This window comes from Lactuca sativa, chromosome 6 (genome assembly GCF_002870075.4).
Source record: "Lactuca sativa cultivar Salinas chromosome 6, Lsat_Salinas_v11, whole genome shotgun sequence".
Classification (NCBI taxonomy): domain Eukaryota; kingdom Viridiplantae; phylum Streptophyta; class Magnoliopsida; order Asterales; family Asteraceae; genus Lactuca; species Lactuca sativa.
Window position 1 is genome coordinate 24418259 of NC_056628.2, and position 14306 is coordinate 24432564.

Genomic DNA, 14306 nt, shown 5'->3' on the forward strand with positions numbered 1-14306 from the left:
AGCTTATTGGACTCAGATCTATCATTTGTATGTATTGGATTCGATCAGAATCGAGTGTAGAATAGTTGCATGGCGGTGACTCGGCGAGTCGGAAGAACGACTCGGCGAGTCGAGTCGCGAGTCCCCGATTTTCGTCCTTTTGAGCAGTGTCGAGTGGGACCAGTGAGTAGTGGAGTGGACTCAGCGAGTTCGAGGGTAGACTCAGGAATGAAGGGACTCGGCGAGTTGTTCATACAACTCGGCGAGTCCAAGGCAATCTTCTTAAGCTCAAGAACAACTCGTCGAGTTGTTCATATGACTCGTCGAGTCGGATGAAGATTGTCTGAGTTCTTGGATCGAATGAGTACTCGTCGAGTCGATGCCATACTCGACGAGTAGCAGCGAGTAGGGTCGAGGAGTGAGAATAGGGACTCGGCGAGTTGGCGGCCCAACTCGGCGAGTCAGGTCAACTGTGGGTTGACTTTGACCGAGAGTTGACTTTGGCCAAGGGTAAAAGAGTCATTTTACCCAGTGCAGTGTTTAGTATTTGATTGAGTGTGTTTATGGACTTGTAGCCGGGGAGATACCGGAGCAGCAGCAGTTAGCCCTCAGAGCTATTCACTCAGCAGCCAGTTCACGAGGTGAGTTCCCTTTCAGTAGGAACGGGTCTAAGGCCACAATGCCGGCCCGTTTAGCTAGCAGTAGTATCCGGATTTTTATCTGATGCAGTAGTTAGCATGTTTGATGCCTTCGTGGCTCAGACAGGATTATGTGTGTTCATGTTAAGTGATACATTTATGTTATGATCAGTCAGCTTCGGACTTCGGTCCAATGTCAGCTTCGGACTTCGGTTCGATGTAGGGGACAAGGTCCCAGTCAGCTTCGGACTTCGGTCCGATGTCAGCTTCGGACTTCGGTTCGATGTAGGGGACAAGGTCCCGGTCAGCTTCGGACTTCGGTCCGATGTCAGCTTCGGACTCCGGTTCGATGTAGGGGACAAGGTCCCAGTCAGCTTCGGACTTCGGTCTGATGTGAGCTTCGGACTTCGGTCCGATGTAGGGGACAAGGTCCCAGTCAGTCAACTTCGGACTTCGGTCCGATGGAGGGGGCAAGGCCCCAGTATGTGCTTGTTATATTATTGTATGGTATGTGGTAATTTGGGGGAGCTCACTAAGCTTCGTGCTTACAGTTTCAGTTTTGGTTTCAGGTACTTCCGCTAGCAGAGGGAAGAGCTCGGGTTGATGGCATCGCACACACCACAGCTTCAGCTTTTATCCTGGGAGTTGATTTAGTTCTTGATTTTTATATGACATGGATATGATACAGTTTTCCGCACAGTGTTTTATTATTATTTTGAGATATAGCATGTATGGTTTTACGATATGACACTCAGATTATGGTTTTTGGTTATGTTGAAAAACGAAATTTTTGGGTCGTATTTTTGGGTCGTTTCACTTAAAGGAGCCGAGCCGAGCTTAGACAGGCTGGGCTCGACTCAGCTCGGTAGCATCCAAAGAAAATACCATGATCCGCCAGAGTTTATTAACTGGTTAGTTATGTTGATGAACCGTAGAATTACTTCCAATTTATCTTGAAAAAAAAACATGTAACATGATATTATAATCCACAAAAACAAAAAATAAGCTCAAGTAATTTAGATTCAAAAGTACATATATAAAAAATAGATCAAGAAATTTAGAGTTTACAAAATTAGATTAAACACTTAAACTTACTTGACTAATGTGTTAGTCTAATTCCACTAGGCCTGGAGGCGAGAGGCGGCCGAACTGTAGGACGGGAGTGGAGAGACAAAAAAAAAAACTTCGTCGGAGTGTGGATCGTGCTCGCCTTGTCTCGTCGTCGTCAATGGTCGAAACTAGAAGAAAAAAGAGGTAAAGGCCATAGACACATAAACGTGTGAGTTGAAGATTCGTCTTTTTTCACTTTTGCGTTAAAATTAATCACATTTATTGATATATCTTATAAAAACATATTTAACGGTTCAAATTTTGGAATTAAGAAAAAATTGGTCCAATAGTAAGGTTGGTAGGAAAGGGAAGAAAATCTAAAACAGTCTTATGATTTGACAATTTTTTTTTTAAAATGACAAAATATCATAAATGTTGCTTATAGTTATCATTTTCTCTTTACAAAAGTCCTTATTAAACCATTTTTTGCTTGAATGGTCCTTTTAGGGCAAATGTTTGCTAAATTGATATGTTAAGTCGAAAGAATTTTAGACAACAATCATATTTATGTATGTTGTGAAACTCTATCTAAAGACCATTTGTGAAATTTCACCCAATGTCATTTGTGAAATTTTATAAAAGTCAATTAAATCTCGTATTAATTATCATAAATAAAAAAAAGACAAAAAATTAAAATATAAAAAATGTAATATTTATATAAATAAAAAATTAAACTTACAAGTTTTAATCATCATACAAATATATTTTATTTAATGTATAAAAAAACTTTGTTGTCCAAACTTTATCTAAAATGTTCAAACTACAATACATCATCAAATATTTTTATTTTCTATTTTTTATCTAAAACAATTTGAAGTATCAAAACATAATTCTATTACTTTTTAATTTTAACATGACATGATTTTCAAGATTTATCTTATACAAATATAAAAAAAAATACGTTGTTATAAAAATAATAGTATGCTGCTATTTTATTCTAAAAAAATATAAATATGTAGTTTTGAGTTAAAAGTAAAATATGTTTCGATTTAGGTTTCATAACATAAGTACATTAAATTTTATATTGATTCAATATAAATTTTTGATATTAATTTTTTTTTTTTAAAATTAGTGTTAATAAAATTTGAATATATTCTTTAATAAAGACATAAACTTTTCAATACAAAACTAACTACATTGTTACACATGCTAAAATAATTAATCATAATTAACAGATGTTTTTTAATTTTTCTTTGAAACGTTTGTATTTATTAATGAATAAAATTAAATATTTAAAAAAAATAAATATCAAAACTTTATGTCGAACCATTATAAACTTTATCTTACTTATATTATGAAATCAAAATCGAAACATATATTTACATTTAACGCAAAACCACATACTTATATTTCTAAAAGAAAATAACAACATACTATTACTTTTATAATAACACATCATATTTTTTCATAAAAATAAATATAGTTGTATAAAAAAAACAAAGATAAATCTTGAAAATTTTATCACGTAAAACTTATAAAAAATGATGTTTTTATGCTTCAAATTTTGTTAGATAAAATATTGAAAACGAAAATATTTAATAATGTATTGTAGTTTCAATATTTTAGATAAAGTTTAGAAAACAAAAATTATCAATATATTAAATAAAATATATTTGCATGATGATTAAAATTTGTAAGTTTTAATTTTTTTATTTATATAAATGTTACAATTTCTGTGAGTACGCACATCATACTCGTGCACTAAGAAGGAACACGGAGGCCACCTAGTACGTTGGACGTACCCCTTGGTATGATGGGCGTACTAGGCTCAGTTTGCAAACCCTAATAATTTTGATGTCCTTATTTGAGGAACATGATGACCTCATTTCTAGCCACCTATATCAGCCTCCAACCTTTCCTTAACCCTAAATCTCTAGTGTGTGCTTGTGGGTGTCATCCAGCTTAAAGATCCAACCTCCAACCTTGAATCAAGTGTTACAAAACAGGAGCATGATTAATGTACATCTTATTGGAGATGTACATCTTGGTGAGAGTCTAGTACTTAAATACGTACTATATGTTCCTGAGTTCCATTTTAATATGATTTCCGTTGTGCTTTAATAGCTCAAAAAAGTTTATTTGTGGTTTTTCATTGGAACTTTATTGTAGTTCAGGAGGAACTACCCATCAAGAGGATGATTGGCAGGGGTAATAAGCAAGTTGATTTATATATGTTAGATACGAATAGTTTACATTCTATCACAATTTCACACAATGTCAATTTAGTTTCATTTGATGTATGACATAAAAGATTTGGGCATCCTTTGGATGTCATACGTTCCTGTAAAAATGCATAATTGCCACATGAAGATTTGACTTCTGTTTCAAGCACTCCATGTATGGTTTCTCCAAAAGCTAAACAAAGAAAACTACCATTTGTTTCTTTGAATAATCTTTTAGAACATCCATTTGATCTTATACACTTTGACATATGGGGACTATACCATGACCCATCACACCAAGGACATAGATTCTTCGTAACAATTGTTAATCAAACATAAAAGTGATGTGCAAACCATTATTCCCAAGTTCTATAATATGATACTTTCTCAGTTCAATGCCAAGATCAAAGCTTTTAGATCAGACAATGCTAAGGAATTACAATTTCATGATTTTTTAGCGATAAGGGAACTCTTCACCAATTTTCATGCGTTGAGCGACAACACCAAAATTCTGTTGTTGAAAGGAAGCATCAACGTTTACTTAACGTTGCAAGGGCGTTACATTTTCAGTCAAATGTCCCATTAGATCTTTGGTCTGAGTGTGTTCTCACAATCACTTTCTTGAACAATAGAACTGTTGGATTAGGTGTCTAAGCCCACAACTATAATTGGGATGTACTTGACCCGATAGTAACATGGTCCTTTTGGGTTGTCTTGACATTGGTGACTAGACAAGATGACTATTGAGGAGAGAGGCTGATTTATTGTGAAGAATAATAAATTGGGCATAAATATGATTTATTAATATATTATAAGAATAATATATTAATTAGAAGTCATATTATTAATTAGTATTTAATCAGAAATTAATTTGGAATTAATTTTGGGATTAAAGAAAGTGATTGAAAGTGCAGGGGCTGTTTTGTAATTATTTGATAGTTGAGGCTTTGGGCCATTGGATCACCTTATTAAGAAAGGGCCGAAAATCCCTAGAAGGATCTAGGAATTTTTGTCCAACGCTAAAGGGTAGGAGGTCATTGGACTTGCTTAGGCCCTAAGCTAAGGAATTAGGGTTTCTACCCTAAAACCCTAACTAGCCTCAAGTATAAATAGAACCCCTAGGCTCTAGATTTCAAAAAAACCGCCTTGTAGAAATCCTAGTAGAGCCGTTTTTAGAGCAATCTACCCTCTTTCCTCTTTCTCATATTCATCCTTTCACCTAGTGTGTTTGTGAGCCACTAGAGGTACTATATTTGTGGTACTTGTTCTCAAGAGAAAATGAATTCAAGAAACTAGTTGTTATTACTACATAGCAACAAAGGTATGTATTCTATTCTTTGATTTGTATTTTTTGAAAATAGTAGATGCATGCTAGGTTTCCTTTTGTGTTCATTTGTTGTATTTCTAATAGAGAAAACATAGATCTAAATTAGGGTTGCATGCACACATAGGATTATTTGTATAAAACCCATCAAGAACACCATACAAGCTCCTTGCACATAAGTCACCATTTCAGAAACTTTATAATAAAGCCACTGATTATTCTTCATTTAGAATATTTGGTTGTTTAGCATTCACTACAACTCATTCTTTACAACGTACAAAGTTCGATTCAAGAGCAAAAACTTGTATTTTTGTTAGTTATCCTTTAGGAATGAAAGCCTACAAACTCTATGACTTGGAAAACAACTCGATTCTTATTTCACGAGATGTGGTATTTCACGAAAACAATTTTCGGTTTTATATTTCTTCCAATAATGAATCTCTTGAGAATTTTCCACTTGTGGTTATTCCACGCATCCCTATCATTGAACCCTTAGACTCATCGCCTCTAATGGTATTTCTATATCAATTTTTTATTCATAATCGTCTATCGACCTTACTTCACATCTTGTTGAACCTGCTATCCTACAAACTTCAAATGTATGACAGTCCACACGACCCCACCATCCACCTTCTTATTTGAGGGACTTCCATTGCAATCAGGCATCTCATACAAGAATTGATGACAAACCATTCTCCATTTCAAAATACATATCATATGACAATTTATCTTTGCCATATAAAGCATATGTTCTAACTTTATCATCTCATTTTGAACCTAAATTTTATCATGAATCAGTTCAACATCAAGTATGAAGAGATATAATGAAAGTTGAACTTAATGTTATGGAAGCCAATCATACATGGAGTGTAGTTCCTTTACCTCTAGATAAACATAATATATGATGTAGATGGATTTACAAGATTAAACAAACAACTAATGGCACTGTGGAACATTACTAAACTAGGTTGGTTGCTAAGGGTTTCACCCAACAAGAAGGGGATGATTTTATAGACACTTATTCTCCGGTGGCTAAACTTGTTGCTATCAAAGTTCTCCTAACACTTACTGCTCAACGTTCTTGGCCTTTGATGCAACTAGATGTCAATAATGCACTCCTTAATGGAGATCTTGATGAAAAGGTTTATATGGATATTTCCATGGGATATCTCACTAAGAGGAGAAACAATCTAAGCCTAAACTTGTACACAAATTACATAAATCAATATATGGCTTATAACAAGCATCCAGACAATGGTATACCAAATTTTCTTCCTTTATTCTAACAGAAGGGTTTTCTCAGTCCAAAGCACTTGTTTTACAAAGGCACAAGCTCTACTTACATTGCATTACTTGTCTATGCTGATGGCATTGTCATCACAGGTGCCTTTCTTTCGGAAAGCAAGACTTAGTACTCATTTTAAGCTTCAAGATCTAAGCTCATTGAAAGATTTTCTTAGTCTTGAAATAGCAGGTTCTAATACTATAATCTTTGTAAGTCTAAGACATTACACTCTTCAACTTCTTGAAGATGCAGGTCTTCTTGCTGCCAAACCAAAATCATGCCCAATGGATCCATGATTGCGATCGGCACATCATGAAGGAGAGATTCTTGTTGATCCATCTCCTTTTCGTAGGCTTATTGGAAGATTAATATATTGAGCTATCACACGACCCGATATTACTTTTTCAGTTCAAAATCTTAGTCAATTCATGAGTGCTCCCCATGTTAATCACATGCAAGCTGCTACGTATTTGCTGAAGTATCTCAAAAATAGTCCAGGTCAAGGAATAATTTTATCTTCAAAATCTCCTCTTAAAGCCTTTGTGAAGTGGGAAGAGTTATTGATTCATCACTTCAGTTAAAAGTTTTTTTCTGATTCTGATTGGGCCACATGCCAGGATATCAGAAGGTCCATCACCAACTACTATGTTTTTCTCGAGGATTCCCTTGTATCTTGGTTTTCCAAGAATCAACCCATTGTCTCTAGATCGTCCACTAAGGCGGAATATAGAGCAATGGCCTCTACTACATGTGAACTTGTTATGCTTAAGCAATTACTTCATGATTTTGATATTACACATGATACTCCTGCACTTTTTTCTATGATAATACTTCTGCTATTCGCCTATCAACTATTCCAACATTTCATGAGCAAACCAAACATATTGAGGTTGATTGTCATTATATACGTGACAAGGTGTTTGGATAACACCGTCAAACTTATGCCAATTCATACTCACCTTCAACTAGCGGACATGTCTATAAAACCCTTATCACAATAAAAAATACTAACATTAATGTCCAAGATGGCTCTCAAGGATATTTTGGTCACTCATCTTGTGGAGGAGTTTTACCCTTAGTTACTTAGTCCATATGTTAATATATGTGAGAATTAGAATTAGAATAGAACTAGAAGTTTGTTAGAGTTTCTTTATTAGTCTAACTAGTTATCACTTGGTTACTTAGTCAATAAGTCAAATGTATTTATCTATAAGTGGCATGTAATGCTTTCTGATTAATTCAATTAGAGATTTCAATTTCTCAATTTCTCAATTTGGTCTTCCTCACCTTTTATCCAAGTCAAACTTTCACAGACTTGTGTCATGTAATATAGGGTTTAGGGAAGGTATGGCACATAGCTATATTAAAGTTGCAAAAATAGTTTTAGACCTTACCTAAATCAATTACAAACAATTATGAAGCTTTAAACCACCCATTTCAGGCACATGGTTATCTCTGTAACATAATGATATCAAAAAAATCACAATCAGAAAAAAAAAAATTGATGATGACAAAAAAAAAATTCGCATATTAAGAAACTCAATAAGCATATGGAATTGATTAAAAAACAAAAGAAAGTGAAAGTAATGACTCAATGCAATTAAGACCATTCGGTACGGGTCCAACGAGAAGCAACGGGGGGTGAGGTGGCACCTCTCAACGGCGTTATGACACGGGGAACACCGCCCCATATTCGTTATTTCTCGTCGAGAGTGGATCTCGTGGCCAAGGCGACATGATGCAACAAGTAAATTTAAACGTTTGATAACGTTTAAATTGCAACGGTTATAAAAAAATATTAACTATTAAAAAAAACCATTTATACCCTATAAATACCTACCATTTTATAAAAAAAATCACACATTTTCTCTTCTCCTCTCTACATATTATCAATTATCTTCAAAAAAAATATGGATCCTTTCGACTCGTCCGATGATTCAGATGATGATATTTTCTTTAGGATGATGTATCATTATTACACTACCGACCTGCTACAACCAGACCCAACCCCGCTACTAACAAGACGTGCGATCTTAAACAGAAATCACGAGGAATGACACGAACATCTATATCACGATCACTTTGCGGATAATTGTGTATACGGGGCGAAGGACTTCAAAAGAAGATTTCGTTTGAGTAGGGATGTGTTCTTACGAATCGCCAACGCCTTGGAAAGCCGGTATCGCTTCTTTACTATACTTTTATGCAAAATAAATAAAAATGTACTACATGTTTCTGTAATTTTACAACATATGCAATATATTTTTAAACTGTAGTTTATTTATGATTAGGTATGAATTTTTTCAATTAAGATATGATGCTAGAGGTAGACGAGGGTTTACAACGTTGCAGAAATGTGTTGCGGCCATTTGTTTGATGGCTATGGGGGAGTCACCCGACACCATGGACGACTATATGAGAATGTTCGAAAGAACTGCAAGAAAGAGTTTGTATACATTGTCAAGGGGTGTTGTTGAAACTTTTGGAGACGTGTATTTGCGGAAACCTTCGTTGCATGATTTGCAAGAATTGTATGCGACACATGAAGAACGCTATGGGTTTCCCGGAATGATAGGAAGCATTGATTGCACACACTGGGAATGGAAAAATTGTCCGGTAGCATGGAAAGGGCAATATGCAAGTGGTCATCACGGATCACGTGTGTTGGTGTTAGAGGCTGTCGCTTCTCAAGATTTATGGATTTGGCATGCAATTTTTTGGGGTTGCAGGTTCCAACAACAACGTCAATGTTCTTGATCAGTCGCCAATATTCGACGATCTTTTGAATGGAAAAGCCCCGGATGCTCCTTTCACGGTAAATGGAAACGAATAAAAATATGGGTATTACCTTACAGATGGAATATATCCTTAGTATTCCACATTCATGAAGGCATTCCGCCACCCCGGTTGAAGAACGAGACATTTTTTTAAGAGAAGACAAGAAGGAGCACGTAAGGATGTGGAACGTGCTTTTGGAGTGCTGAAGGCGAAGTAGCATATAGTCGAACATGCAACACGACCATTGGATTTAGAAACTCTACGATATATCATGTATGCATGTATCATAATACATAACATGGTAGTAGAAGATAAAGGGAGAAATATTGCACACTATATCCCAACAGAGCCCAGACACGTTCAGTTTCAACCAGGAACAACAGATTATTTGCATCGCGTTGTTGACATTCATGACGCAAATAAACACAGACAACTTCGAAAGGACTTGACGGATTATATCTTCTATGGTAACAATAACGATAACGAATAACGTTGTCTTTTTTTTTTTTTTTTTTTTTTTGAATTTGGATGTTATTTCTTTTTTTTGTTTTTGGATATTATGTGTAATTTAGTCTTTATGTTAATTTTTAATCTTTAAAAATTTTTAATTGTTTTTTATAATTTTTAAACATTATGTTTTATTTATTATTTATATTTAAAAAATATTTGTATCAATTTAAAAAAAATCGAAATAAATAAAAAATAAATTATAAAATGGAAAAAAAAGTTGGTGTCATAACAAGATACAACATGTTGCCCATTTTCACTTATAAAGCCAATTTGCTACTTTTAGCCCATCCATCATGAACAAATAGTACTTTGATCATGCATCTTCATCACCTTTATCAGGTTCAACATTCAATCCAAGGGGCCTAACATAGACTCCAATGGAACACAGACACGACTTGTAAACACTACCATGAAATCCCCCAAACGAAAGCGCAGGTATGAACTTATACACAAACTGCGGATCCGAACTCTTAAGAGTACTTCCGTAGGGTCCATACGTACTCTTGTTGGTGCCAAATGTAATTGAACCTAATTTCTTTTTTCCATATTGACCACTTACACAAGTCAAATACTCTCCTTTTTGCTCATCAAACATCACCTGCATTTTTCAATTTCCGAAAGTAAAAACAGAATTCCGTTCAATGAAAGAAAAGTTAAAAGAGAGATGAGTATATATATGGACATGGTAATTAATTAATACTTACAATATCAAATTTTGAACCATAGGGTTTTCCATGAATTGCTGAAGGACGCATTACCCCATTTACAGCATACACAAACTGGATCGAATAGACCGTATTTTTTCCATATGAAATTAGAATTTGCATGAGTTTACTCTTGCCACCGTCATCCCATGTTATTCCTTTCATTTTTTTGGGACCCAACTTCAAAATTTGTTCCATTTGACAGCTTGTAAAAGATGCTTTAGGTTCAATTTCAAAACCCTGAAGAATGCATGGGGAAGTTATTAGCATTCATATATGTAACTTTCGGTCCAAGTTTTTTTTATTTCGTTAAATTGGCGAATCATAATCATTGGGTCAACACAAGATAGTAACCGAATCACAAAATACAAAAGACGTATATAAAATCCAAATCGTAGTGGATGTTTAATGGAACCTAAGAAATTCTTCAACCAAAATTAGAAATCGAAGTTGCTAGAAAATGAAACCACCGGTGTAATACAAAATCCACGGTATTCAAATGTCGTCGAATCCAACTCCATTAAACACACATGAAACAAGAGCAGTGTTTGGATTATAAGAACCAAAATAAAATGGATTGGAAATATCAATTGTGGCAGATTGTGGCGATGAATTGCTGGATGCAGACATAGATTCCGATTTCCGAAGATGAAACAAAGAGAAAATCAACAAAAAAGAAGACGAACAAGATGAATGATTGTGGAAGAATAGATCTCTAGACTTATACCATGTTAGATTTGAAACTAACGAAGAATTAAAAAAGAAACTTTTCTTCTCATTACATTGAAATGAAAAACAGAGCATAAGTTCAAATATATAGACACAAAGCAACAGAAATACCTTTCATGGTGATAGCTAACTTTGTGGTCATGGTGATATAGTTATGATATACAAACTGGATTGAAAACACATCACATGAGAAGGACTATGTGATGTCTTTAGAGTCCAGTTTCTTTAGATTTACGGATTAAATAAAAACTATGAAATTAGAATTTGTCAGCTTTTGCTCTTTTCATCCCAAATAGTCCCTTTCATTTCTTTGGGACTCAACTTCACCATATTTTCCATTTGACTGTGGGTAATTAGGAGGCTATAATTAGCATTGTTGAACCATTAGAGAAGTCACTTCGTGAACAATGTTGATTCCCAGCCGTTGATTAAAAGGCGAAATGACAAAGCCGTTGACTGTTGACAAATGTATAAAGTTGATTCTTGAAAATAACTAAGTCATTGCCATATGAAATTTTCAATAGTTTATTAGATTTAGAAATATATATTTTTCTTAGACTAAATACATTATGATCTGCCGATTTCTATACTCAAATTAGACAGCTATTAATGAATTTGTGGATCTGGATCATCAAATTATTATTATAATAAAAATAAGAAGAAGAACTGTAGTTCAAGTAATGTAGATTCATAATCGCATATAATACATAACAAAAACAACGTCAATTACTGTAAAGTTTGAAATTTTGAATTTTAATAATCAGGTTAAAGCACTTATAAACTTACTTGACTAAAATGTTGAATTGCACTGGGCATTCACGACGAGAGTGCGAGATAAAGAGCTTAGACAGATGCGAATAGTGATAGCCTCTTCAAGCCGGATAGAAAATAAGAGGCGACATAGCGACGTGAGAGTTGACTTTAGATAGAATAAGTCTAAAACCGGAAGAAACTCACAAATTCCTAACTTAATTAGTTCATTTAAAAAGGAATCAGATTGTTAAACATCATACCAATACATGAAAATCTCTCTACAAGAACAATCAGTCTCTCAAGTCTCAAATTTTATAGAATACAAGTGAACGGCTTACAGAGAGAAAATGAGAGATCTACACCTAACCTGTTTGGGTATTGTTCCCATACGGAAGTCATTTTATATACAGCTACACAAAATATCTCTATTTACCAGAAGCCCCAGTATTAATTGAAATGTTACACTTTCTATCCATTTTATTAGTACCTGCATAATAACAAAATAAATAATAAAAGCCAACTATAACAAACTATTGAATGTTTTATGTTAAGTTTGTAATAATAAAAAACATCATTTCTCAAAACCCACTCTCAAACTTAAAATATTATCATCATGTTTTAAAAGAGGTTCTAACAAGCCGAGTCGATTTGCTAAAAAATTATGTTGAGTGTAAATCAAAGATTTTGTAAAGATATCTACATTTTGAAAAGTTGAACTAATTTTCAAATTAAATCTCCAAAATTCCATCCATAACCTTTTCTCTAACAAAACATAAATCTACTTCCAAAATGTTTTGTTTTTACATGAAAAAAATAATATTTAAAAGTAACTTTGTTACAGAATAATAATTATCACAAAAAAGACATAAACAGGAGTTAGATAATCAATATGTAAATGTTTAAAAATAATTAACACCCATATAACGGGGAGAATGTCACTTTAACGCAATAAACTTTTGTTGTTTGTCCGATTTGATCACTAAATTTTTTTTTCTTGCTTAACAGACCATTAAACTCATTTATAACCTGTGAATTAAGCAATTTTGTTGGAATTCAACAGGTTACCTGGTAGCAAAATATTGATGTGGCATTAATAATTAAATTTTTATAGCCATGTCATTAAAATAACTAAACTAGTTACCCACCCTCTTTCCTGTCTGTATTCTCACTTCTTTCTTTCTCATCATATTTAATAAACATCATCGCTATCCTCCACCTTCTTTACTGGAACCACCATCCAGCCATCAAATCCAACACAATCACCCGAGTACCCTCCTTCCCCCTTTCCTGATTATAGCTTCAATTCGCCACTAAAAAAACCACCTTATCAGCACTTTCCAGTGTCTTCATCTTCACCATCACACATCCAAACACGATCCTTATTCCTCATTTCAATCCACTACCAAACCACAAACCATTCTCCATCTCCACTCTATAAAACCTGTAATAAATACATCTACGATCAATCAGCCACCATAACCAAGATGGAACCAAATACATGCCCTATCTCCATCCCCTTGATTACTATGATTTATCCGTCACCATTATCCTTTACAACCGATTACCCTCGCCCGGCCACTAGGGGATATTTGTTCATACGCAACCATCATCACCAACCCTTACCTGTGCAAAAAAAGAAAAGACATAAACAAAATAAGAACACCGAATACATAGTTGCACACACAAAGGGGTGCGAGGCTAGCCTTATTGTTCAATTTTTTTTACCTGCACTTCGATCCAACAAATCAGCAAAAATATCCCAAAGGAAGAGAGAGGGGTGCATGAAGAAGAAGCATAGGAAGAGATGGCACCCACTTCGAGTCTCATAGGACTCGACCAATTACCATATTTTGATCTATCATCGAGTCCAAAAACGGTAAAGAAAACAGAGCTCTGATGATCGGCATCTGAAAGGGTTACCAGAGATCTGTTTCACTTAGAATCGAGAATGCTTCCAAAGACATCAATTTTGACTTTAATGTTCACATCTTTGACTTTTCTTGAACATCTATACCAATTCACGCACCAAATATGTTCATTTTACTAAAAAAAATTAAAAATATTAATATGATTGACCAAAATGCCACATTGATGCGAATTCACCCATATGACCGGTTGACCCCTTCATATCATGGTGATATTCTCCTTTTTAACACCAAATTTGAAACTTTAATGACTTAGAATGCACACACAAAAAAAAAAAAAAAAAAAAAAAAAAACTTGAGTGATCAAATAAAATAAATTTGAAAAAGTTTGTTGAGCTATACTGATATTAATCCTTCCACTTATTACATTTCCATGTATTTAGATTTAGTAGATAATCAGGATATAGTA

General features: G+C 34.3%; 1 protein-coding gene across 3 annotated transcripts; it reads right to left on the reverse strand.

The window, feature by feature from the left end:
* Positions 1-9968: 9968 nt before the first annotated feature.
* Positions 9969-14008, reverse strand: LOC111890426 (inactive protein RESTRICTED TEV MOVEMENT 1). Of its 3 annotated transcripts, XM_042895682.2 has the most exons (5): positions 13698-14008; positions 13118-13595; positions 12340-12459; positions 10491-10730; positions 9969-10384 (listed from the first exon to the last, which is right to left on the reverse strand). In XM_042895682.2, exons 3-5 carry the CDS (start codon positions 12358-12360, stop codon positions 10100-10102), a joined length of 546 nt encoding a protein of 181 aa, XP_042751616.1. In that variant the 5' UTR covers positions 12361-12459; positions 13118-13595; positions 13698-14008; the 3' UTR covers positions 9969-10099. The 3 variants fall into 3 exon arrangements, with proteins under 3 accessions (XP_042751616.1, XP_042751617.1, XP_042751615.1); XM_042895683.2 differs by having other exon boundaries at positions 12340-13595; XM_042895681.2 differs by having other exon boundaries at positions 12006-13595; positions 13698-13998.
* Between the last annotated feature and the right edge of the window lie 298 nt (positions 14009-14306).

What these genes read in the sequence shown, in the direction of transcription:
- LOC111890426 (XM_042895681.2), bottom strand. Translation starts at nt 12,035, where the DNA reads ATGCCCAGTGCAATTCAACATTTTAGTCAA. An exon ending in CAATTCAACATTTTAGTCAA is followed by an intron (nt 10,731 to 12,005) that starts GTAAGTTTATAA and finishes TGCATTCTTCAG; the next exon opens with GGTTTTGAAATTGAACCTAA. An exon ending in ATGGTTCAAAATTTGATATT is followed by an intron (nt 10,385 to 10,490) that starts GTAAGTATTAAT and finishes TGAAAAATGCAG; the next exon opens with GTGATGTTTGATGAGCAAAA.